Below are 26,608 nucleotides of genomic sequence, written 5' to 3' on the forward strand. Positions count from 1 at the left end.
CTCCTCCTCCTCCTCCTCCTCCTTCTTCTTCTTCTTCTTCTTCTTCTTCTTCTTCTTCTTCTTCTTCTTCTTCTTCTTCTTCTTCTTCTTCTTCTTCTTCTTCTTCTTCTTCTCCTCCTCCTCCTCCTACTTCTTCTTCTTCTTCTTCTTTTTTCCCCTCCTCTTCCTCCTCCTTCTCCCCTTCTTCCTCCTCCTCCTTCTCCTCCTCCTCCTTCTTCTTCTTTTTTTCCCCTCCTCCTCCTCTTCCTCCTCCTTCTCCCCTTCTTCCTCCTCCTTCTTCTTCTATTCCTTCTTCCTCTTCCCACCCCATATCATCTACTTCCATTCATCCTTCCCTATCTCCAACAGGCAGCTGGTAGCACAGGGGGATAGAGCACTGGGTCTGGAGTCAGGAAGTTCTGAGTTGAAATTTAGTCTCATTTCAAATCAGACACTAGCTGTGTGACCCTGGGCAAGTCACTTAACTTTCATTTGCCTCAGTGTCCTCAACTGTAAAGTGAGGCTAATAATAGCACCTACCTCCCAGGGTTGTTGTGAGGAGCAAATGAGATATTTGTAGAAAAAAGCACTTGGTGCAGTGTCTGGTATATAGTAGATGCTAAATAAATGCTTCTGCCTTTCCATTTCCTATCCTTCCATTTCTCCTTCTCTCTCTCCTAGCTTTCCACTTCACCATCTCCTGCCCTTCCTTCCTCTTGCCCCATCTTTTCCTCAATTTCTCTTCCCTCTCCTCTCTCCTTCCTCTTCTACCCACCCATTTTTCTTCCTCCTCCTCCTTATTATTCTCTGCCTCCTCTTCTTATTATATCCCTCTCCTCCTCTTTCCTCCTTCACTCCCCCTCCTCCCTCCTCTTTTCTCTCAGTTTCCTCCTCCTCCACCCCCCTATTTTTCCTTTTCATCCTCCTCCAGCCTTCATTGAGCTCCTATCAGAGCATGGCAGCATAGAGTGGCAGAGAGCTGTTTGTGCCCTCTGGGGATGACACACAAGTGCAGGCTCACTCTGAGACAGAGAGCATTGAGCAAGTCCCAGATGAGGTCAGGCAGAGGCAGCTCAGAATGGAGTCTGTCCCGGAAGGATGGATTCACAAGTATACAACATGAGGCCTGGGCTTGGGAGGTAGAGATGGGGAGTAGGAGAAATTTTCTAGGGACCACATCTTTATCAAGCTAGATCTTGCAGGGGAGGGGGAGTGCTGAGAGGTCCCCCTTCTATAAACTCCCTTACTATACCTAGCAGGTAGTCTGGGCTGTCATGGGAGAGCACTCAAAGTATTCGGGGGGTGGGGTAGGTAGGACTCTGTGTTCAAGAGGAGAGGCAAATAGAATAAGAGGTCCCATTAAACCTGGGCATGGGCTGACCAAAGGTGGCCCCTATTCAGGATAAGCAACTCTCCCTTACAATGATCCCGGGCTTCTAGCAGCTGGGGAACAGGAGTCAGTTATCCCAATCCTGGCAGCAAAAATTGTCCACCTGCAAAATCCCACTTCCGGATAGAAGAGGCCTTGTGGGGATGGAGGGATGGAGGGAATCTCGGGGAGAATGCCTCCCTCTTGTCATAGAATGAGGGGCCATGGAAGGAAGGAGAGGAATGGTGGTTGCCGGGCGGCCTGCATATACCGACCCCCGAAGTGACTCACTCTCTCCTGCCTGCGATTAAATCCCGCCGGCTGTCCTCGCTTATTATGTGCTTTATTATAGTTTATTGTACCATCTGCTTGACTCATCTCAGGCAAAGGCTGAGGGAGGGGCGGGGGGATTGAATGGCTTTCTGAGATTGGACGGGGTTTCTTTTCAGGACACAGTCGCAGCATGGTGTACACATGGAAGCAGGCCAGCCACTGCCACCAGTCCAAGAAATAAAATAGCAAAATGGCCTCAAACCCCCCTCAGCGGGTGCAGCCGAACAAACAGCAAACGCTCTGATTTGGACCAGTGCATATTTTAAAAGGCAATTATATTGTCCCAGAAAAATCTCCATATTTATTAGGAAAATTTCCACCTTGGGCTGGGCAGGGTTCTGCAGGGCAGGTGAGAGGAGGAGGAGGAGGAGGAGGAGGAGGAGGAGAAGGAGACAGTGCCCAAAATGAACAGGAGAGGAGGAAAAAGGGACTAGACAGACCCCCAGGTTCCCATTTTACTCAGGTGGGGGGCATATACTTCATACTTCAAGAGAGGAGGAATCTAGGACACAAAGCCCAATCCCAAGTGATGACAGAGGGGCCACAGCACAGCATAGAACCACAGAAAGGACCCCTGACACACAGCCTGAATCAGGAAGGAAGGAACCTGGACACGTAGCCCAGCCCCAGGCAGGAGGGAAGTTGTCTAGGACACGCAGGCCAAGCCCAGACAGAAGGGAAGGGAGCCTGGACCTATGGCCTAAACACCAGCCTAGCTTAGTTCAAAGGGACTCATCACCTGGTTGACTGCTGTGTAATGAATTTTTTGGCCAAAAATGAAGAAGACTGTGATTTACATCATTTCCTGGCTAACCATCCCCATTGATTCGCATATGCCAAGATATCTAATCTTTGCCCCATATTTGTCACCATTCTCTGGACAAATTCCAGCTTGTCAGTGGAAGAAATGTCCACAAACATGAAATTCAGATCCTTCAAGTCCCAAAGAAGATGTCATACAGTTGACTCATTGAGCTTTTGGTCAGCAACCTCCCATATATGTTTTTCATGATCTGTCTTGTCTCTTCCTGCTCAGGCCACTGAAGGGGTTGGGTATAACTTAATAACAATTGGGGCAGAGATCCTACTTATCCAAGCAGAAAGCCTTGTTACTGAGGAAAAGAGGATTGGGGGAAGAGAAATTTTCTTTTTCCTTAAAATTTTTCAGTTATCAAGCATTTTCTCTCTCCATATCTTTTCCTTCCTCCAGAAAAAAAGGAAAGGGAAATCCTTGCAACAAATAAGCATAGTGTAAGCAAAGCAAATCGCCATTGACCATATTCAGAAATGTGTGTCTCAATCTGTGTATTTGTCCACCTGTCTGTCAGGTTGTCTTTTACAGCGTTGGTCCTTTGGAATCGTGGCTGATTTTCGCAATGGTCAGAGTTATTAAATCTTTCCAAATCTTTCAAGTTTACAATATCGATAGTATAAATTGTTATATGATATCATATAATAACATTATAAAATAATGTTATATGTATACATAGTATATGTATATAGTATATATATATATATGCATACAATGTTACAAGTATAAATTATTCTTGGCTTGTTTCGCTTCATTCTGCCTCAGTCCATATATGTCTTTGCAGGTTTCTCTGAAATTATCTTTTTATTTCTTATGGCACAATGATATTTTATTCCATTCATATACCATAATTCATTTAGCCATTCCTGGTTGTAATTTCCCATTTACTTTTCCATTCCTTGCCACCATGAAAAATGGTGCTATAAATAGCTTTGTCTGTAAAGGATCTTTTCCTTTTTTCAAAAATCTTTTTAGCATATGGGCATAGTCTCATTATTACTAGGTCAAAAGGTATGCACATTTTAGTAACTTTGGAGGCATAGTTCCAAATATCTTTCCAGAGGAATAGAGAATTTGGAGCCTAGATTTCCCATCTGGACCAGCTGCATTGACCCAGTGTTCCATGAAATGGTAAAATGTCAGATCGAGAAGGGACCTTGGGGATCATAAGATAATGGATTTAGGGCTGGAAAGGAACTTAGAGGTTATCCAGTCCAACTCACTCATCTTACAAATGAGCAACTTAGGTTTAGTGAGGGTAAGGGACTTGCCCAAGGTCTCATTGGTGGCAAAGTTGGGACTAGAATACATTCTCCAGATTCCTATACCAGGACTCTTTCTAGGTCCCCACTCTCCTTCTTTGCATGCATAGACTTGGGCCAAGAAAAGCTGACTATAAGAAGAAGGTGGGGAGCAGGAGGAAGGTTCTATTAAGCAGAGAGGGGAAAAGATGATGTAAGTGGAAGCCCCACCCACTCATCTCCCATTAGACTAGGCTGAGCAATGTTAACTGAAACCCTTTGGCCAACGAGAGGAGACGGAGCTCTCTACTTTGCTGAAGCCTCCTCCTAACTAGATAATCGACTACTACAGGTCACATCTAGGTCAGAGAATTGAGTTGGAAATGAAATCCTCCTTCCATTAGGAGCACACTGAGGTCCAATGCAACTTCTCAAAGGTTCCAAGGCTCTTTTCTGTTACAAGAGAAGCCAACTCATCTCTACCCCAGACTATCTGGCCTCAGAGCAAGAAGCAGCTTTAGGAGTCTCTAGTATCACCTTCCTCCCTGTGCAGAAATCCCCGATAAACCTACCTTATGTCAGATCATTTAGGTTCTCATTATTGTTGTCACTGTTTGTCCTTCGTTCTTGAGGGACATCAGGAGGGTGATATCTTGACCTGCAAATGAATTGGATTTAAGTGATGCAGGGCTGTGCAAAGCCGTCAGCCTCACTCTCTCCTCCAGAGTAATCAGAGTCTGGTGGCAAGACATAGGTCAGGAAGACTGACGGTGGCCCTGGATGCAGGAGGGACCTTGGCCTTTTAATCTAAGGTCTCTCCCCCGGTCTCAGTTTGTCTGACGTAACTCCCATTCAGTGATTAAAGACTAGGTAAGAACTGAGGCAAAAAAACGGCCTAGTTTGCCTTCACAAAAGGTTCAGTCTGGGAGGGGAAGACCCTCAGAATTTCTAGACAGAACAGAGAAAATTACTATTTACACTTGTGAATGCCTACAAGAATGAGGAACTCAGGACAGCTCTGTTTGGAAGTTCTTTATATGGTGTCCCAAAGTCTTAGTGCAGTTTTAAGTGCTGAGGGCTGAAAACTGCACTAAGACTTTTGGGACACCCTGTATAGAACCAAAATCTGTTTCCCTGCAACTTATATTCATTAATTCTCACACTGTTTCTTGCAGGAGAAAAGATCCATTAAAGCAGAAAAAGTCAAATATCCCTCTTCCATGTGAACCCTTCACACACTTGAAGACTAGTATCATGTTCTCCCTTGCCTTCTTTTCTCGAGGCCAAACATTGCCCAATTCCTTCACTCAATCCTCATATTTCATAGTCTCTAGTCCTCTCCCCATCCTAATCACTTTCTTCTGCACACCCTCCATCTTGTCAATGTCCTTCTTAAACGGTGATACCTCAAGGACTAGACGCAATTTTTCAAGTGTGTCTGACCATGGTAGACAACAGAAAGATTGTAATCTCCTATGTTTTGGATGTTATGCCTCCTTCTATGCAATCTAAAGAGGGTGGCTATTTTGACCAACACTGCTTTGGGCTCTACGGTGAGTCCCCAGGAGAAGTAAACTCTCAACATTTTCCTTCTCTTCTCTGTTTTATTGCTCATTAGTCCTTCCTCAGGATATGAGCCGAGATGGGAAAGCACCCCTGATTTCAGATTGGGTGGAAGAAGAGTTTTGAACTATTGGCTAAAGGGAATTGGAATATCTGTGTGTTTCTTTTACTTATGTTTAGTCTGTCTCTGAGTGCAGCATGGCCTATGCATGGTGCCTGACAGCATCTTGAATCTGGTTTTGTATCATTGTGGAGAGGACAAAGTATAAGGAGAACTGGGTCCTGGTATTAACTTTGCTGGAAGATAGAAGCCACAGAGCCATGGGATCTCAGAGCAGGAAGGTTCCTCAGAAATAATTGAGTCCAACTTATACCAAAGTACAAGTCCCTATTCAGCATTCCTAATGAATAGATAGTCTCTGTTCAAGCACCTTTTATGATGGAGAATGAATCACTTAGCAATGATTGATAAGGTTCCTTCCAGATACATCTCAAAATTACACATGGGTGATATATGTAAAGTGTAACATATATATATATATATATACATATATATATATATATATATATATATATATACACATATATACAGGTAGGGAGAGAGACAGACAGACAGACAGACAGACAGACAGACAGACAGACAGAAACAGAGAGAGATGGCTGGCCTGGGAGCCTTCTTAAAATGCCAGAAGGGGTGCTCTACTCCTCAGTCTGGCACTCCAATGCTCCAATCAATTGGCCAAAGGGAACTGGGGGTACTGATGAGATGTGAATTCCAAAGCTGATATAATATGGAAGAATGATAAGTTTCCTGATGAAGAGGTTTCTTAGGTACATGACAGAGTCAAGCAAAAGGGGTGAACCTGGTGAGACATAAAGAGATGGCTTTCATCAGAGTCCTCTTTGAATGGAGACTTTGGAAAGACTTTTCTACTCCACCCTCCAGCCCTACAATCCTTCAATCAGAGGGCCAGAATATACTGAATATATTGATGTGTCAGTACCATCACTGGCATTACATATCAATTCTATATCAATCTACATCTATATCCATATCCACATCTATATTCACATATTGTGGTATATAACAGATGTATAATATGTATGTCATGTACATAATACAACATGGCATTTGTTACATTCACATAATATGCATACATAGTACATGTTATATAAAATGCCTAGCTTATGTGTTATGTAACATTTTATGTATAACACATAAAATATCACATTAATGCCAGAATGATCAATGGCATATTGCCCTGTGTGATAAGTTCCATATCACAATGTGTAACATGTGCCTTAAAGTGTCACATAGATGTTTATTGTTGTTGTTATTATCATTACTATAGTTCACTCAGAATTTAAGTTCCATTACACTTTCTACATCTGAACAAAGAATCTACAATCTGAACAAAAGAGTCATCTTTTCTTTGTTTAATACTTGTGTCACTAGTTTCCTATCATATTTTTAATCCCATCTGAGAGGTTAGTTATGATGTGATAGCTGACCTAACTATAGTCATCTGGAAATAATTTTGTTTTCATGGGCTTGAAATGCCTATCCCCTCTCACCCCCATACTCAGAGACAGGCACCTGTCAGAATCTTTCTCTTCCCTCAAGGCTTAGTTCATATATCTTATCCTTTGTGAAACTTGTATCTTTTGGGAATTTTTTATGCCTGGCTAATGGAGTAACTTATAGACAGTAGGGTTAATACCTATTTATTGGACTAGATTGTATTGTTTAAATTGAATTAGACTGGAGTGGGTTGGACTGGAACAGACTGAACTTCATTGAATCTAATTTGACTGGTCTGGACCAGTCTGTATCTGATTGCACTAGCCTGGGCCAGATTAGGATACACTGGGCTGAACTGGATTGGGCTAGATTGACCTGGGCTAGACTGGATTAGATTGGAATAGACAATGCTTTTATATTTTAGTTGTGTGTTTTTCTCTAAGATTGTGTTTCCAAAAAGGTGTTCTAGTTAAGAACAGTGTTTAGACTCTCAAATATTGGGGGGCAGGGATTGTTTCTCCACTTGCAAGAACCTCTGTCTTATCCTTTCATTCTCAGGTTTTTCAAAGGTAGGTTAGGACTGGAGGGAATTTTACCTTCTTTTTCCATTTGACATCTGTTCCTTATTTTCATTCCTTATTTTTTTCAAAATGACTGAAGATAATTGAAAGATGAGACAATTCCTAGCTTGGCTTTTTAAACTGTTGCCCAACCTGTGATGCATTGCTCTTTCTATATGTACTTTTTTCTCTTTTTAACAACTGCTGACAAAAGAAATCCCACAGTAACCCACCAGTCTGTATACTGCAACCATCAGTGATGGATAGTTTTCCATAGAATTTCTGGACTAAAAGAAGTTGCTGATTGGAAGTTTTAGTCATAAATTTAATTTTCCTGGGTCAAGAGCTGAAAGTCATCACTCACAGAGTATAATTTAGGATGTCAGGAATAAAGTCCCCTATTTCAGAGACAGAGTGGAATAATGGATAGAGAGCCAGCCTCACAGCCAGGGAAACCTGTGCTCAAGTCTAGCCTCGATCTCTAAATACAAATGCACACACATGTATATGCAACACAACAGCTATAAAACATGTATGTCATATAATATACATCACTTACAGATTCACTAATTTACATAACACATATAAAATATATATCACATAGGACATACAACACTTAACATAAATAATGCAAGCATAATTGATAACGTTTTGCTCAGGTGTAATCAGTGACATATCATACATGCCTGATCACTCATTACATATGAGCAATACCGTATGGGGCATCTAGGTGGCACAATGGATAGAGTACTGGACTGGGAGTAAGGAAGACTCCTCTTCCCGAGTTCAAATCTGGCTTCAGACAGTTACTAGCTGTGTGACCCTGGGAAAATCACTTAACCCTGTTTGCCTCAGTTTTCTCATCTGTTAAGTGAGCTGGAGAAGGAAGTGGCAAACCACTCCAGTATCTTTGCCAAGAAAGCCTCCAATGGAGTCATGAAGAGTTGGACAAAACTGAAACAACTCTGAACAACGACAAATATTGGATATTACATTAACCTATGAGTGAAATATATCTTCATATATTCTCATATATGTGATATAATGTGACTGTATTGGCTGGCCTGGGATCCCCCTTAAAATGGAGGCTTTAGGAGTTTTTTACTACACATTCCAGCACTCCAATCAGAGGAACAGATAGTATTGAGTATTGATGAGATGTGATTATCAATGCTGAAATATCTATGTAATCCATATCTATGCCATCTCTATATCTATATCCTATGTATATAGCTATACACATATACGATATATAATCAATATGTAACATATATGTCAATATAACATGCCATATAATTTCTATCAACACATATAACATGTATTTAACACCTATAACATACAAATTATAGCGTAAATAATACAAACAAGTTCGTTCCCTCTCTCTGGACCTCAATTCTCCATTTGTATAAAATGGAGTTTGATTTGAGCCAGGTTTTTTAAAAACTATTTTGTGTCATAGACCTCTCTGGCAGTCCGGTTAATTCTATAGACCCCTTCTGAGAACGATGTTTTTAAATGAATAAAATAAAATACTCGGGATTACAGAAGAAGCTAAAAATAGTTATGAAAATATTTTAAAAGATCATGGATGACAGGTTAAGCCCCAAATTAGAGGCTTTTTAAGGTCCCTTCCAGCTCTAAATCCCATCATCTAAATTCCTGGGAGCCAGACTTTCCCAGTGCTTGCTGGAATGCAGTCTGTCTCTAAACAAAAGTCAGTGGGAAAATGGCACTCAACATACGGGAAGTTCACTCTGCAGTCACCTTTGCTGGAAGGCTTCCAGTCCAAATATCAAGCAACATGTGTTCTGAGTGTTACCAGGAACATTGCTAATGCCTCCCTCTACCCTCAGAGGTAATAGGGCTACCGTCACAAACACCTCCCTTTAGCACCCTGGATAGCCTCCATTTGCTTAGGGTGGAGTATGGCTGGAAGGATTCCTAGATGTGGTATGGCTCTTCAGAGTCCTAGATTTTCTTCTGAAGGGGAACAATGATCCCAGGCTCATGAGTGGTTTGAGTTTTCACTAATTGATTTAATTCTTTTAATGAACATTTCGAAAAAGAGTTGTGTGAGTGTGTATGTTTTCGAGGGGAGTTTTATTAACCCAAGAAGAATATCTGATTAGAGTTTAAAATGCTTTTAAAGATAGATGACTTATTACTACTAGGGCTCTCTGTTTAGCTTAGCTAATTATACATGTGGGTCATATACTAATATCAGGAAATGCTGAGGAAGCCTAGGGCATAAGAGAATAATACGCATCTGCCCCCCCACACACACCCACTGACTATAAATATGTCTTTGCAACCCCAAAACAGCTTCTCCTATTCTTGGGCTAGGTTTTGTACAAGAGATAGGGGAAGAGGTGGTCTTCACCTGCCCCTCAAGAAGCTCAAGTTCAGTTGGGAGATGAGATGTACACCTATGAAACAGAACAATGTTAAATAGCATAGGGTTAAGTCTTAATTTGTGTGGCAATGTTTCTGGTGGGGAGATGAGGAATGGAGAGGTAAGACTCTCTAAAGAAGGTAGGCTCCGAAACACCTTCACAGGCTAAAACAATGAATTGATTCTAAAAAGGCAGAATTTAACAAGGACCAATGTGAATTTCTGTTGGTGGAAAGAGCACCTACACTGCTTTGAAATACTGAAATGCTATTATTACATAAATGGGCTTAATCATTATTATCTTCTACATTTAAATTACTACAAGTCAACTTTATAAGTATAAGATAAGTAAGGCATTATTTTTACATGAAAAATACCAGCATGTGTTGAGCAGACAGCAGGGTCAATATGAGTCTGTAGTGTGACCTAGCAGCCAAAAAAGCTAAATTTTGCTTAGATTTTTTTAAGAGATTCCTAATATCCAGAACAAGGGAGGCAGTCAGTGGTACTGGTCAGAGCACATGGAAATACTGAGTTCAGTTCTAGTTACCACATTTTAGGAAGAAACTCAGTGAGTTGGAGAAGGTCCAGATAGGGACAACTAGGATGGTGAGAGCTTATACCATATGAAGAATGGCTGAAGGAAATGGGGACATTTTATCTGAAGGTGAATTAAAAGGGAACATAATAGCTGTCTCTGAGTATTGGAAGAATTGCTACATGAAAGAAGAATTGAACTTATTCTCCTTGGCCCTAGAGGGCAGATCCTGGAGTTTTGAGAGGCTTAGCAATGGGTGGAAGACACAGAGAAACAGATTTCAATTTGGTGTAAGGAAAAACCTCCTAACAATTAGAACCATGCCAATGTAGAATTGTCTGCCTCACTACCCCTCACTTAAAGTATTTTAAAAGAGGCTTCATCCAGTTCTTTGGTATATTGTAAGAGGTTTCTGGTTTGGTTGTCAGTTGGACCAGATGTCCTCTGAAGGCCATTCCCACTCTGAGGTTCTGTATAATTCAGTGGAGTGGACAGTGATACAGTGGAAAGAACCCTGGACTTCTAATCAGAAGACCTGGGTTCAAGCCCTAAAACTGCTGCTTACTGGCAATGTAATAGCAAAAAAGTCAGGATCAATTGATAGAAACCTCCAAGAGCTCAGTCTAGGCCTGATGTATGAAAAAATCCTGAAAATTATAGCTCTCTCAAAGTAGAATAGGCTCTCTCTGGAAGCAGTGGGAGTGTATCTGGCAAAGAGGGTAACCCATCTTTGGAGGTCCTTTTCTCCCTCCTCCTCTCTTCACAGAGTCCTTGTTAAATTCCCTTGAAGCATTGTATAATTTTCTGCTAGGTTCTTAGAGTCATGAAACTGACTTTCCTCAGTATTCCTAATATTCCTTCAGCCACCTATGCATCTGTTCACAGGGGTACAGACTGCTGTCCCAGGAATGCTGACTGATAAGATGCCAGTGAGAAGTCTCTTTCAATCTTTCAAAATTCATGAAGTCTTCCTTTCATCAAGAAGAGAGGAGTCCATATGCTTTCCTTCCCCCTTCTCCAAGTGATTGTTTGTCAGGGATTTGGCTGGGATGGCTTCCACCACCTGACGGCCAGACACTGCAATGCTTGGGATCTTGACTAATTTGCTGTTTTATAAAAGATCCATAAGACATGATTGAGTGTCCACAACCCATACAAATATACCTACTATTCAGTTTCACACTACTTCACTAAGTGACCGTTTCTCCAAACTTACTGATCAGGTTGTTTTCACCTAGTCTAATGCCTTTGGTTTAATGACTGATTCACCAGTGGCATTCTCATTTGGTCAAGGTAGTTACTTAGAGTGGAATGGAATGATTCATTGATTGACCTAATTATCCCTCACTCTTAAATGACATTTTAACCTTATGCAGTGCTATGCCCTCTTATCTTGTGGATTCTACTGTAATTCCATTATATCTAGGCTACAATTCTTTTTTCTGAGGTTTTTCAGTTGCTCTTTGGCGAAAGTAATTTCTCCATCATCTTTCTGGTCATGTGATCCAAAACAGAAATGGTTGAATCTCTCGTCCAGGTGATAGCTTTTTAAGTCCTCAAAGACAGCCACCATGACCTCTCTGACTCGTCTCTTCTCTAGGCTACACACTCCAAGTTCCCCCAACTAAGCCTCACATGACATGGAATCAAAGCCCTCACCAATAATCATGCTCACTCATCTAGAATGTTCTCCATCTTATTTCTCTCCCATTAGATTGTAAACTGCTTGGTGGTAGATACTGTATTTTGACTCTTTTTACATCTCCAGCACTGAGCACAGTGCTTGGAACATAGTAGGGTTCTTAATAAATGATTACTGATTGATTACAATTTCCTTCCTAAACTCCAGATGTGGTCAGTCAAATTGTGATTAGTTCTAAGTGCCTTGGCTTAAGGAGGACAATTAATTAAGTTCAGGTGAAAATTCAGTTAGCTATGCAAATATCTTGGTTTTCACAGTATTGTAGACTGATGGGTAGGGCCTTAAGAAATGTTGGAAGTCATAGAGTCTAGTGGTTCCTAACTTTTTGAGTAGAGAGGCTGTCTTATCTACCCCCTAATTTCTCTAACCATTATGTGATGTGGTTTTACTATTGGTATCTATTGATTGAGATAACTCCTGATTTGATATGGACTCCTTGTACTACCTCTATGGCCCAATAATTGAATCCCATCTCATTTCACAGAGAACTGGAAGCTTAGAGGGGAAATGCCTTGTTTAAGGCCACCAAGCTAGTAAGTAATAGAGCAAGGGACAAGGGTCCAGGTATTCTGAAACCCAGTCCCCAGCAGCCAACTAGTGAGGATGGATCAGTGGCCAACCCTTCACTCTGTTGATGACTTTCTATTTATCCTATATTTAGCTTGCTTTGTGTTTATTTGTTTGTATGTTTTCTCCCCCATTAGATTTTAAGCTCCATAAGGGCAGGGACTATCTTTTGCCCCTTTTGTATCCCCAGCACTTAGCACAATGCCTGGCAAGTAGTAAGCACTTAATAATTGTTTATTGAATTGAATTAATTTGTTGGGAGGAGGAAGAATATGCAGACAAAATGGTTTAAATAGGTGGCCCTTTTTTGTTGTTTGTTTACTAGAAATTATGGTGTTCTTACATCATAGATACAAAGTGGGAGAATGCCAAAGTGTGGGAGTGGGGGAGGAAAATAATATCTACTGCAACTTTCCTGATAAAATAAAGAGGCTGCATGTCTGACAATTTGTCCCTACCACAGTGGGTCATCCTCAGTGGGTCAGTGGTTCAATCTGCCAAAATCAAGGCAGGTATTTCTAGAACTCCTGCCCAAAGTGAGCCAGGCAGATCAGCAGCCTAAGGTGACATGCCCAAGACTAGGGCATTATGCTCTGGAGCAACCCCAGAGTGAGCCCTTACAGCAGTGAGGACCCCAATGAAAGGGTGGGAGAATATCTTCCCCTAGATCTTAGGAGAGGATAGCACCCCACTTACCTGATGTCTGCTATATTCTGCTTACATGTTATAGCACCACTCATACCTCAAATGTTACATTGCTCATATATTGTAATATTCATGAGACAAAAGAAACTTGTACGGGCTCATTTTGTGACCAGAGGAAAATACTATGTAGTGGGAGCTCCATACCACACCCTGCCATTGGTCATCCAGCCACGTTACTCATAAGTGACTTTCATCACAAGTGAGCCTGGGCAACAGAATGTGGATGGCTCAAGAAAGACCCTCCCCACTGCAGGGAGTATAATTTGACACAATTGACAATGGCTTGACCTATTCTACCTTCTTTCTCCTATCCCTCATGCATGTACCCTGGTTTCCTCCATATATGTGATGAAGACCTATATACATACTTTGGGAATGGGAATGTGTTATTCTAATATCAGAGGAAGGAAAATAATTTGGTTTACTTTTTTAAAATTTGTAACTTTGAAATACATTTCTAATTTGGTTTTATTATGTAGTTAACTGAGTGGTCTCTCTTTTTAAAAAAGATTAATGGGACATCCTATAGGCACAGCTGGGGTTGAGGGAAGAAGATGTGGGCACTGCTGTGGAAGAGGTGGTGTCCAGCTTCTCAGGACCAGGCCATAATGGACTGATGCTAACTCTGCTTTCTTCTCTCCCAAAGGCCATGGCGATGGGGATGATGACTGAGTACTACCACTTTATCTTCACAACTCTGGTAAAGTATGACCCTGGTTTGGAGTCGGGGCGGGTGTTAAGGGAAGGATTTGGGGAGGAAACTTACTTGGGTTCAAGGTGTATTTACTGTCCAGAGGAATTTGGGGCTCGGTGGGAGGAAAGCTTGGGCTGGGGAGGGGAGGGGAGAATGCCTAGGGAAACTTTTGTTTTCTTTTGTTTGGTTTTTAACTTTAACTTGTGACTTTGAGGATTCATGTGTGCCAGGTAAGGTCCTCTCAGGCTGCTACATTGAGCCCTGGCTTCTGGTGGAAGTCCTTGAACTTGAGATGAGCCCTGAAAATGACTGAAGGTCCTGGAATCCAGGCCCCAGCTCCACAGTCCCCTTGTACCAATTAGACTGGTATTTCCCAATCCATTGAGAGGCAGCGTGCTCTAGTGAAAAGACCTGGATCTAAACCCACCTCAGACACTTGCTGGTGCAACTTTGGGCAAGTGACTACTTCTCTGAGCCTCAGTTTCTTCTATACAATGGGAATAATAGCCCACACCTCAGGGAATTATTGTGATGACCAAATGAGAGAATGTAGATAAAGGGTTTTGTACACCTTAGGATTTAAAGAATGTCTGCCCCCCACTCATTTGTCCACCTCTACCCCTAACTTACTTTTCCCTTCATCATCTAATGCTCCCATAGTTGCACTTACACATACACACACACACAAACAAACAAGCACTGCATTAATTAAGCTTTAATAGCTTAAAATTGTACTAAGACTTTTGGAATGTATATATGTAAATACATATGAATGTATATATGTGTGTATGTACATGTGTATACACATATGCATGTATAGGGTCTTAGTGTAGTATATACACATATATACATACTTGTGCATATATGTACACAATCAATCAGCAGGTATTTATTAAGCACCTACTATGTGCCAAGCACTATACTAGGTGCTATGGACACAAGCACAAAGAATGAAATAATCCCTCTTGGCAATGGGTTTACATTCAAATGAGGGAGACAACAACTACATGTAAAATCTATACAGTATAAAGAGTCAAATGTACATGCATGTATATATTGTAAGGGTCGAGACCCACATATCTATCTATCTGTCTGTCTGCACACGCACACTAGTGAGATACAAAGTAGTTTGCAGGGAGGGCACACTGGTGCCTGAACTTCAGCTTCCAGGATTCTAGAAGGCAGAGGTTAAGGAGGAGACACATTCCAAGCATGAGGAGATTGCCAGGGCCAAGTCACAAAGATGAGAGATGGAGACATGTGAAGAACAGAATAAAAGCCAGGTCAGCTGCATCACAAAATGCAGGAGTGGGAGGAATATAGCAAAGTCCAAAGAGACCACAAAAGTGGCTTAGGGCCAGGTTGTATGGGGCTTTCAAAGCTCAATAAAGGAGTTTATATTTTTTATTTGTATGAGTATTTAATAATGTATATTGCATTTATGTACATATTATATGTATATTGCATATATACATACACTCCTCTAGGCATATTCACACATACCTACACACACATTAACTCTCCTCCCTACTTATTCTACCATAGTCACTGTCATCTTCATACTTGCTGGTCCCAAATTGGCGGTGGACAGATCACAAAGACTGTCAGGACACAGCAGGGACATATTTATGATAGGTTTTTATTGGGAAACAATGGTCTAGATTCCTCACAAGTCCCAACATGGGCTGGATGTCCTTTCCCATGGATATCTCAGGCCAGGACAGAAGCTAGAATTGTGCACATATAAAATTACCTTCAAGTTTTTTTAAGATATTGACATCATGGCTCATGTTGGGAAAATTGCCTACTGACAGACCAGCCAGCCTCCATACAGATGACCTGGCCCATGTGCTCTAGTGGAAAGAAAAGTAGAATAAACAAACTCTTGCCCATATGGGAATCAGATCTGTTGCCTTTCAGGGTCAAATCCAGCCAAAATATAATTTTTTTAAAAGCCTGCTATGTACTAGGCACTCAAGATACAAAGGAGAGAGACTGAACTTGTGATTTCCTTAGCATAGTGAACTCACAAATGAGGATACACCCTCCACCAGCACACTTTCTCTTCCTACGGGAGTCCTGTCGAAAGCATTAAGAAGTTAAATGTCTTCCCCAGGGTCATGTGCCAGTAGTGAGATTTGACCCATGTCTTCCTATCTCCAAGGCCAGCTCTCCATCAATTTTTCTGGCTGTGTGGTGGAGGGGGATACAAAGACAAAGAAAAAAAGAAAAAAAAACAGTCCTTAGATTCTACCAGAAGTATATGTCACATAAATAGATCCCTATATTTGTGATCATTCGATTAGGGAAAGAGTACCAAATAATTTGGGAGAGCAGGAAAGGATGGGCAGTAGATGGGCAAAGCCTTGGAGGAAGCTTAGGATTCAGGCATGAAGGACAGCCTATGCAAAAGCATGGAGGGATGTTGGGGGATGGAATACTGAGTTCAGAGAATAGTAAGTAAATTAGTTTGGCTGGAAAAAATGGGTTTTTAAAGGCTGAATATCTCACATGATCATTTAAAAAAAAAAAAACTTGTGTTGAGCCATAGTAACCTTGACATCTGCATTGTTAATATCCTTTCTGTGAAGGACATTGACATTTTGTTTCCTTTTGAGAGAGAAAGCTGAAGAATCCTGGGCTTGAAAAAGGCTGAGCAGTTCTTTCAGGCATTTCTGTCATGTGATGATGACCCTTCCCCTTCGTACCCTGCCTGCAGATTGGAACCATTGATTCCCAGTGAAATGAATCATGTGGATTGCATCAAGTATCCCTACCCCTTCTTCCTCCTTTCTTCTCATCTTTCTTTTCCCTCCTCTCATGTTTCTCTTCCTTCCTTCCATGTTTCTCTTCCTCTTCCTCCTCCTCCTCCCTCTTACCCCTCTCCCTTCCTTTGCCCATCCCATTTTCCTCCACCAGGATTAGCCCTTTGGGGACATTTAAGGGTGTTCAGAAAATCTGACTTGTGGCTGTCAATCATTTAGTCAGTAAGCATTCATTAAGCAACTACTACGTGCCAGTCACTGTGCTAAGCACAATGCTAAGCACAAACAAAGGCAAAAAGTCAGTCCCTGCCCTCAAGAAGCTTACAGTCTAATAGAGGAGACAACATGCAAACATATACGTATATATGTATACATACATACATATATACACACATAGGATAAACAGGAGGCAATTGTTTTAAAAAGGGAAGGCACTAAAATTAAGAGAGATTGAGAAAGGCTTCGCATAGAAGGTGGGATTTTAGTTGGGACTTGGTACCAGTGGGTCACAGAGTAGCTACTCTTGGCAGCTGCAAACAATTAGAGATTAGAGTATTAACAATTAGGATAGGGAGGCAGACAGTGTGGGAGACACTTTGAAACTGCTGAACTAGAGTTCAGCCAGACTGGCCTGGGGCAGATTTCCATCAGCAGCTGCCACTTCCAGGAAACTGACCAGATTGGACCCCTTACACAAAACACACACAAACACACACACACACACACACACACACACACACACACACACACACACTCCTATCGGGGGAGGGCTCCATGCTTCCCCAGGGACACGAAAGGTGAGACCCATTTTTCTTAAGATTGGATTCCGAAGCTCTGACCCAGAGGGAAATACCCACAAAGGTGGGGTGAATGGAGTTTTTTGGAGCACCGGGGCCTGAATATACTTCCCCATTCTAGCCAGGCTCAGAAATAACACCCTGAAGTAAGTCCCCAGGAAGACTGGAAAGGGGCCAGTCAGAACCTCCAGCATCTAAAAGCCCCGGGGTGCTGCTTTCCACACAGTCAGTGGTTACCTAACAGCTTCTGGGCAGATGGGCTGACGCGTAGGCTCGGCTACAGTTCCACCGAGTATGGGGGTTGTAATGGCTTCCAGGATTTCACTTTGGGGAAACTGCGAACAACCCTCCGCTCCAGGGCCCTGTCCCCTGACACTGACCACACAACCAGCCACATGACTGCACAGGCCCAGCCTGACCCGTGGTGTTGACGACCAGGCGCTTTTCTGATCTTGGAATGTTTTCCGTGATTTCTCTTGCTGTGTTACGGGGAGGGTGGAGGAGGGGGGTGGAACCCGGCCGAACCAAACGAGCCCAGGGGGCCTCTGGGCGCATCAGAAACCTGGAGGCGGCCTCTACTTCATCAATATTTAGTCAGCCTTCTCTCTCTCTCCCTCTCTCGGAGATGCATAATGCATAGCCCTGAGCACGCCGAGAACGTTTGAAATCTGGCCGGCTTTCTGCGGGGGCCTTGGGTTCCTCTTTGACAGACAGTGTCTGCAGACTCCTCTCTCGTTGGCCGGGGCTCTGGCGGGCACTGCGGGCGGGACCACCAGGGGCCTGAGCTCTTTAGTAGCCAAGGCTTCCTTTGAAGTTGTTCATTCTTCTCCGACTTCAATCCTGTTTCCTAATCACCACGGGCACCGACCAATTTGAATTTCTATGGCGAGACCCACAGTCCTAGACATGAAGAGACAGAAAGGAGGGGAAAGAAAAAAAAAAACCAACACACACACACACACACACACACACACACACACACACACACACACACACAAAAAAACAGCCCGAGACCTATTAGATTATCAAGCCGATCCCCGGGGAGTGTTGTAGGTCAGGCGACTCCGGCGGAAGATGGCAGGCTGTGAGCTAGTTCCTTCATTAACCTTCTGTGTTTTGATTAGACTGCAGAGTCTCAGCCGGCTGGGCTTTCGGCTCTGCCCAGCAGCCAGACGGGTCTGGCTGGCATGGGGAAGCCCTGGGGATCCCTGTTGGGTGGAATCCACCCCCGAAAGCAGGAACCTTCCACTTAGGGAAGACCTAGAGCTTCGTGGGTGTTCCCCTGCCCTGATCGGTGCCCCACTCCAGGATCCAGGGCGGTGGCCACGAGGTCAAGGCTTGATTGCCTCCTTTCCCAGGAAAGGGTCCTTCCAGCATGCCATGTCCCTCCCCAGTAATTAGCACAGGAGAAGGTAGCCACAAAGAGGGATAGCCAGGGAAGATATAGGCTTCTGGCATCTCGAGGACACCATAGGACATTGCATGGCAGAATCCCTGATAGGATCATGGGATTTAGAGCTGGAAGGGAACTTGGAGATGATCTAGTCTGGCCTTCCCATTTTATAGATGGGGAAACTGAGGCCTGGAGAGAAAGACTGATTCCTCCAAGATCATACAGATAGAACAATACCAAGTAGCTTGGTATTAATGGAAAGAGTGTTAGATTTGGAGTTAGGGGACTTGAATTCAAATCCTGACTCTAGCACTACCCTGTGGGATTTCAGACAAGCCATTTAACTACAGTCAGTTCCTCCTCTAGAATAATGATGATAATGATAAAAATAAATAATAATTCCAATTTTAAGTATACACTGTGCTTCATACGTATGATCTCATTTGATACTGAAAACAAACCTACGAACTAAGAGCTATGATCATTCCCATTCTGCAGATGTAGACACTGAGTGGTGAACGGAGTTGCCCAGGGTCACACATCTAGTTAAGTGTCTGAGGCACGATTTGAATACAGGCCTTCCTAACCATAAGTCCAACATCCTGTGAGATGGGTTAGGCGACTATAGAGTCCTTTCTAGCTCTAAATCTGTGCTCCTATGATCCTATTCTGAGATTTCAACCTAGATACTGTGCTGGGTCTGGAATCAAGAAGCCCTGAATTCAAAACTAGCCTCAGACACTGTAGCTATGTTACCCTGGGCAAGTCACTTAACCTCTGCATGCCTCAGTTTCCTCATCCATAAAATAGAAATAAATAATAGCAACTTTCCCCCACAGTTGTGAGAATTAAATGATACAATATTTGCAAAGTGCTTTGCAAACCTTAAATTTTAAATATGAATGCTAGCTATTATTATTATTATTAATATTTTCCCAGTATGCTACGCTGTACCCCTATCCATGCCTCTTTTGCTCTGTCCAAGGATGGTAGAGAAATTGCCAGAAGTTTTGTGGCTTCTGGGGAAGTAGAATGTCCTGCTTTTCAACACTCTTCTCTTATATATGCCTTTGGGATTCTGCTGGATGCCATTTACCCTTCTTTCACTCACTCTCAGGTTTGGGCCCATGTCTTTATTAGGCATTCTCCTTGTCCCTGGGCATCTAGGTGGCACCATGGTGCACAGAGCTCTGGGCCTGAAGTCAAGAAGACATCTTCCTGAGTTCAAGTCTGACTTCAGACACTGACTAAATGTGTGACCATGTTCACTAACCTGTGCTAACCCTGTTTGCCTCAGTTCCTCATTTGTAAAATGAGCTGGAGAAGGAAATGGCAAACCACTCTAGGATCTTTGCCAAGGAAACCCCAAATGGGGTCATGAAGAGTCAGACATGACTGAACAACAACAAAACAATTCCTTGTCCTTAGTGTCCTTAGGAGGATATTAGGGAAAGAAAAGATCACTTCTTTGGCATGGCTAATGATTCCTCTGGCCTTCCCTACCCTCCTGGCCCCAGGCTGTTATCTGGAGTCTGCCTTTCTTGTGCCCTGCTCCCAGTATGGAGTGTTCTGTGCCCACCTACCCACCCTCTCTTCCTTTTCTTGTTCTATAGTAACTTCCTGCCCTGCCCTTGGCCTTGATTTCATGACTTCAGTATTGAATTAGGAGATTCTTCTCCCAACCACAGCTTCTCTTCTCAGACCAGGATGGGCCTGCCCCCGAGTAACCCTGGCAAGAGAAGGGTCTTTTCCTTGGCCCCTTTGCCAGACCACTGGAGGAAACAGTAAAGATCTGACCTTTCTGACCTTGTCCTGGAGACTCCAGGATTGTTATACCACATCTGGTAGAATGGGCAGATGAGAACACTGTGTTCCCACAGTTATGAAGGGGGCTGAAGCAGGCATTGTGGCGTACTTAGAGCTTGGTCAGACATCAAAGATGCCAAGGTCATCCACTACATCCTGTGCCGTCTCCAGTCCATTGGTCCTCTACAAAACCAAGGACAAACGAAAAACAACCACACCGAGCCACCATATTTAGCATAAAAATCCTGCCCTAGGCCGATTGCTGTGAACTAGACTCCAAGAAGAAACCACATGAGTGGGAATCAGGGTCCTGGCATCCTTTCTATCTGCCTCTCTTCTTAAGCAGTCTCAGTTGCCTGAAGACCTGAAGGGTTCTCTCCCTCCTCAATTTCCCTTGTTCTCTACTCATTTTGTATATACGATCTATTCCCCTAGTAGAATGTAAGCTTCCTGAGGGCAGTAGTCGTATTGGTTTTGTTTTTGCATTTCTAGAGCCTAGAACGACATTTCACTTTTTTTAAATTTGTTTTTTAATTTGTTAAATTGTTTTAATTTGTTTTTTTATTATTTTGTTAAGTTGTGATTCCATTTGTACAGCAAACTCCTAATATGGAAACCTCTTCCATTAATGCAGCACAACAACTCATCTGTAACTTAGTCAGCAAGCATTTATTAAGCACTTACTATATGCTAGGCATTGTGCTAAGTATTTTACAAATATTTTCTCACCTGATCCTCACAACAACCCTAGGTGCTATTACTAAATGCATTTTACAGTTGGGTAAACTGAGGCAGGAAGACATTAAGTAACTTGCTGAAGGTCACACAGCTAGTGGGTGTCTGATGCTGGATTTGAACTCAGCTCTTCTTGACTCCAGAAGCATTTTACCACCTGACATAGTGACATGTAAAGGACCTGGCACCTTGATCATTCCAACTTTTTTCCTGAGCCTTTCTCATCCTTCAGGGAACTGGAGAGAGTCTAGAATTGCTGGAACCGAAAAGATCAAGATCTCTGTTCTCCCAGGCTCTTGCCCACTGTGCCTCCCACACAGGCTCAGAGCATTGAATAATCGTCTCCACCAATAAAGAGTTCCATGCAAATGGGCTTTGAAGACTCAAATTACACTATGTTTCTGAGACAGGGCTTGAACCCAGGTATCCCTGGCTCTAAGGCTGGCCTGCTATCCATTAAGCCACACTGCCTCTTGATACCACAACTAGTACATATTTAATATATGCACTTAATATATGATACTTAGTATATTCAGTTGAATTGAACTGAATTATGTGTGGAACGGCAGAGCTCCCACTTCCGTGTTGACTCCTGGCAATTGGCCCAAAATAGACATGTTTGGTCAGGAGTGAAAGGCTATCCATCTTGTTCCCTTTCAGAAACCCACGTCACAGACTCACCCATTTAAAAAATTACTGAAACTTATTTCTCAAATGCAGAAGACATTTTAATTACCCTGGCTGCCATTATCTATTCCAGGCAGCTCCGAGCCGTTTGCAGATAACCTCGTATTAATCAGCCCCAGCTGAGCCCCTCGTACATGTCATGTGTAGGTAAATGCCCGGAGGTGGAAAAAAAAGAATTATAATAAATTAATAGATAAGCAATCACAATTAATGCCACTTCCCTGCACTAACAGTTATATCACGGGAAAGATATTTTAATCTGTCATTCCTTAAGGCAGTGTTTTTCTAGCTTGCGATGCTTGTGCTTCAGCATCTCCCCGGCTAGACCCATGGGGTGCTAATGAATTAGTCTATTATGTTAGACTGAATGTTTCTAAAAGGTCCCCAGTCGATACTGAATACAGTGTGTCAACATTTGGCATCCAGAGCTACAACTTCCTGCCAAGCATGGAGGTTGTGAGTAGTTCAGTGCCTATAGTGCCCGGGGTCCTGGCCCCATCCAGCTGTGGAGAGAAATTAGGGCTGTGGAAAGAAACTTCTTCACTGTCCACGTGTCCTAACAGTGACACAGGTCATGGTAATGATGAGGATTGGATATTGTTTTTCATCCTGAGTGATGGGAGCCAGAGGCATGTGATGCAAAGAGCACCCTGGCTTTGGAAACAGAATCCTGGCCCTGCCACCCACTACCCATGTGACCTTGGGCAAATTGTCTTCTCTGAGCCTAAGTCTTCCCTCATCTGTAAAAGAAGGGAATAGAATGCAATGAAATATAGGATTCCCTTTGACCTCTGGTTCTATGATCCTGTAAGTCCTAAAGGAGTCATGCTATATGAATGACTCTGACACTGAGGTAGCTAAAGTTACAATCTTAGCAAGTCACAGTCTTCCCCTAGCCTAGGTTTCCCCACCTGTAAATTTGGGGGTTTGCCTTGTCTACTTCAGAGGGCTGCCAGGTGGAAAGCATTGCAGAAGTGTGAACTGCTGCTGCTGCAACCATCATTGTGGTAAGAAAGTCACTTTCCCTCCCAATCCTCAGGGGTTAAACTAGATGACCTTTGATACTGTCATCCTACTTACCAGAACTATCGGAAACATCACATGAGATAACGCATATGAAAACAGCTTATAAATTATAAACTATTATTTAAATATGAGGTCTGATTAGTATCATCATTTTGGGGGGAAAGAGGTCTCATTATGGCCCTGTCAGTCTGAGTATATGTTTCTAAGCCTTAACTTGTCATGTTCTTTAAGTGAGTCTCAACAGCCCAAATCAAACATTTTTTGTTTATTTGTTTGAAAGCATCTGTTTTGCCAGCCAGCATTTCCCAAAATGGAAGCCTGTGATTCCTCCATTAACACTTAAAGAAATGTTTATCTTAGCACTATTTAAGATGCCTGAATATTTGGAAAATGCTGTGTCCACATCTCTGATTTTCAGTGAGAGAGCTTGCTGCCTTATGGAAAGTCTTAAGTTTTGAGATGTTAAGACGGATTTTTTCAAAACCCTTTTTTTACAGTTAAGATGACCCTAGATGGAAAAAAAATCAAACTTCCCTGAATTAAAAAAGTCTATTGTCATTTATTGAGTATTACCTACTCTGCTGTAGTCAATAAGCAAGTGTTTATTGAACCTGTTGAGGGAACAGACCTGCTTTCTACCAGGATTTGTGATGGAAAGAAACTTTCCTGACTACACCTACTCCAAATAATCTCTCTTCTACTCCAGCCCCCACCAGTGAGACCCCCTATCCTTCATTCCTCATTTACTACTCCCCTGACCTTGGTCTCTAAGCAGAACCCTTTGTAGAGCCAGAAACTTGCTTGGTTTCCAAAAATTCAGCAGAAACATGGCATTGAGCCAAGGGGCCGAAAGCTGCCTTTCTTCTCTCTGCCAGTGGCTGTCTTGTCCTGCGTCCTCCTCTCCTAATGCTGTCTCAGAATTGGCTCATTCTGATGCAGCTTCTGAGAAAAATGCTAAGACTAGGATTTCTCCCTTGAGAAACAGGTGCAGCTTAGGAGAGGGGGGCGGACAGCCTGGGAGATGGAGGAGGACGAAGATCAGAGAGATTGGTATTGGTACCGTTTCTCCTTCTTTGGCTTTCAAAAGGTGAGAATCCTTTTAAAAAGGTGAGAGACAGGCCCTTCTCCTTGGGGGAGAAGTGTTTGTCTTGTGCCAAGATAAGCATGTCCCTCCACACTCCAGCTTCCAATGGCCTCCTTCTATAGAATCAACATAATTTAGAATGAATGAAGACCTCCAGTGGGCAGACATAGGATTCAGAGCTAAAGGGGACCTTAGAGATCATCTAAGTCCATTCTCCTTATTTTACTGATAAGACCCTAAAAGGGTAAATGACTTGTCTAAGGTCACCTAGGCAATAAATGGGCAGAACTGGAAGGAAAGTTGGAAGACATGTAAATCCAGTCCCTAGATAAATAGGAATTCTCTCTTCAACATCTTGGACTAATGGTCATCCAGCCTGTGTTCGAAGACCTTTACTACTGAGGAGTTTACTAATCCTCAAGGCGCCATTCCTGATCCTCCAAACTTCTCTATTTCTGATGATGGAACCATCTTTTTTATCATCACTCAGGTTGACAACCTCAAAGTCATTCTCATCTCCTCAATCTCCCTAACCCCTCACATTGAATCATTTGCCAGATCTTGAGTCTACATACACAAACCATCTCATGAATGTTTGCTTCTCTCCACTCACATGGCCAAAACCCTTAATGAGGCCCTTATCATCTCTAACCCAGAATTTGTCAATGGTCTTCTAATTCATCTCCCATCTTTCAGGCTCTTTCTTCTCTAGTCCACTTCTACACAAGTGGTGTCAAACTCAAATAGAAATAGGGGCCACTAAAATATACATAATTATCCCTATGGGCCAAATGTTGACTTAGAAAAGCACACATTGACATTATCTATGTTTTATTGTATTTTTAAATTTATTTTGCTAAGTATTTCCCAATTACATTTTATCCTGGTTCACTCAGAAGTGTTATGGACCTCATGTGGCTTCTGTTCTACATTACTGCCAGAATAACCTTCTTAAAAGTCTAACCCTATGTCACTCTTGTGCTCCAAAATCTTCAGCAGTTCCCTATCACCTCTAAAACAAAATACAAACTTCTCAGCTTGTCATTTAAAACCCAATCTAACTCCAGCCTACTTTTCCAGACTTACTCCTGTTACTGCCCTTTGCATTCTGAAGCAACTGGTCAACTTGTTCTCTCGACTCAGAGCTCCAAGTCTTGCCTCCATACAGCACAAGCATGGTTCCACTTCACCTCTCTCTTTTATAATCCTTAGCTTTCTTCAAGTCTTGACTTTAAAACTACCACCTACATGAAGCCTTCTCTGGTTCATCTAGTTGTTAGCACTTTCTAGCTTCCTTAGATCATCATTTTTACTTTTGTTGTTAAGTCATTTTCAGTCATGTCTGACTCTCTGTGAGAGTCCCATTTGGGGTTTTCTTGCCAAAGATACAGGGGTGGTTTACCATTTCCTTCTCCAGCTCATTTTACAAATGATGAAACTGAGGCAAACAGGGTAAAGAGACTTGTCCAGGGTCACACAGCTAGGAAGTATCTGAGGCTGGATTTGAACTCAGTTCTTCCTGACTCCAGGCCTGATACGTTATCTACTTCATCAGCTGGCTGCCTGTCATGTTTACTTATCTATATTCTTTCTTCTACCCCTAGCAGAATAGCTCTTTGCTAGCAAGAATGTTTTTGTTTTTGTTTTTGTATCCCCAGCACACACCACCATGCTTTCTTTGCACATAGTAGGCTCTTAAGTGCTTACTGGATGTAATGGAATAACTTGTTGGGAATTTCTTAGTTATATTGAATGAAAAGGCATTTACCATGCAATTACTATGTTCCAAGCATAATGCTAAGAACTGGGGATACACACAGAAAAAGCGTAATGTCATACATTTAGAATTGGAAGAGGCCTTCAAGGTCACTGGATCCAATCCCTTCACTTTATAGACAGGGAAACTGAAGGACAGAGGAGTTAAGAGACTTTCCCAGGGTCATACAGCTCCTAAATTTCTAAGGCAAGATTTGAACTGTGGTCTTTCTGATTCCAAGCCCAAAGCTCTATCCATATATCACCTGACTGTAAGTCCTTTCCTATTCTCGACATACAACATTCCATACTCCAGAAGGTCCTAGGCTTCAACTGACATGCTATTTCCAGTTCTACTGGCCCAGGTCAGACATGAGACTTTTTTTTGTTGATGAAAGGTCTCAACTTCTGGCTGTGCTACTTACTAGCTGTATTGCCTTGGGCAAGTCCCTTTTCTTATCTGGATCTGTCCCTTCCTTTGTCTGGGACTTAGTTTCCTTTCCTGTAAAATGAAAGGTTTGGAATAGATGATGTTTCCTACCAGCCCTAAATCTACAGTCCTTGAAAAAAAGGACCTTTGCTCC

General features: G+C 42.5%; 1 protein-coding gene across 1 annotated transcript in view; it reads left to right on the top strand.

Moving 5' to 3' along the window:
* GRIK3 (glutamate ionotropic receptor kainate type subunit 3) overlaps positions 1–26,608 on the top strand; it is a 151,186-nt gene that overhangs the window by 26,607 nt on the left and 97,971 nt on the right. The window contains exon 5 of the mRNA XM_036743758.1: positions 13,929–13,982. Within this exon, the coding sequence (XP_036599653.1) occupies positions 13,929–13,982 (54 nt within the window). The remainder of the gene's footprint in view (positions 1–13,928; positions 13,983–26,608) is intronic.

The sequence above is a fragment of the Trichosurus vulpecula genome, chromosome 2 (assembly GCF_011100635.1).
Source record: "Trichosurus vulpecula isolate mTriVul1 chromosome 2, mTriVul1.pri, whole genome shotgun sequence".
Lineage (NCBI taxonomy): Eukaryota > Metazoa > Chordata > Mammalia > Diprotodontia > Phalangeridae > Trichosurus > Trichosurus vulpecula.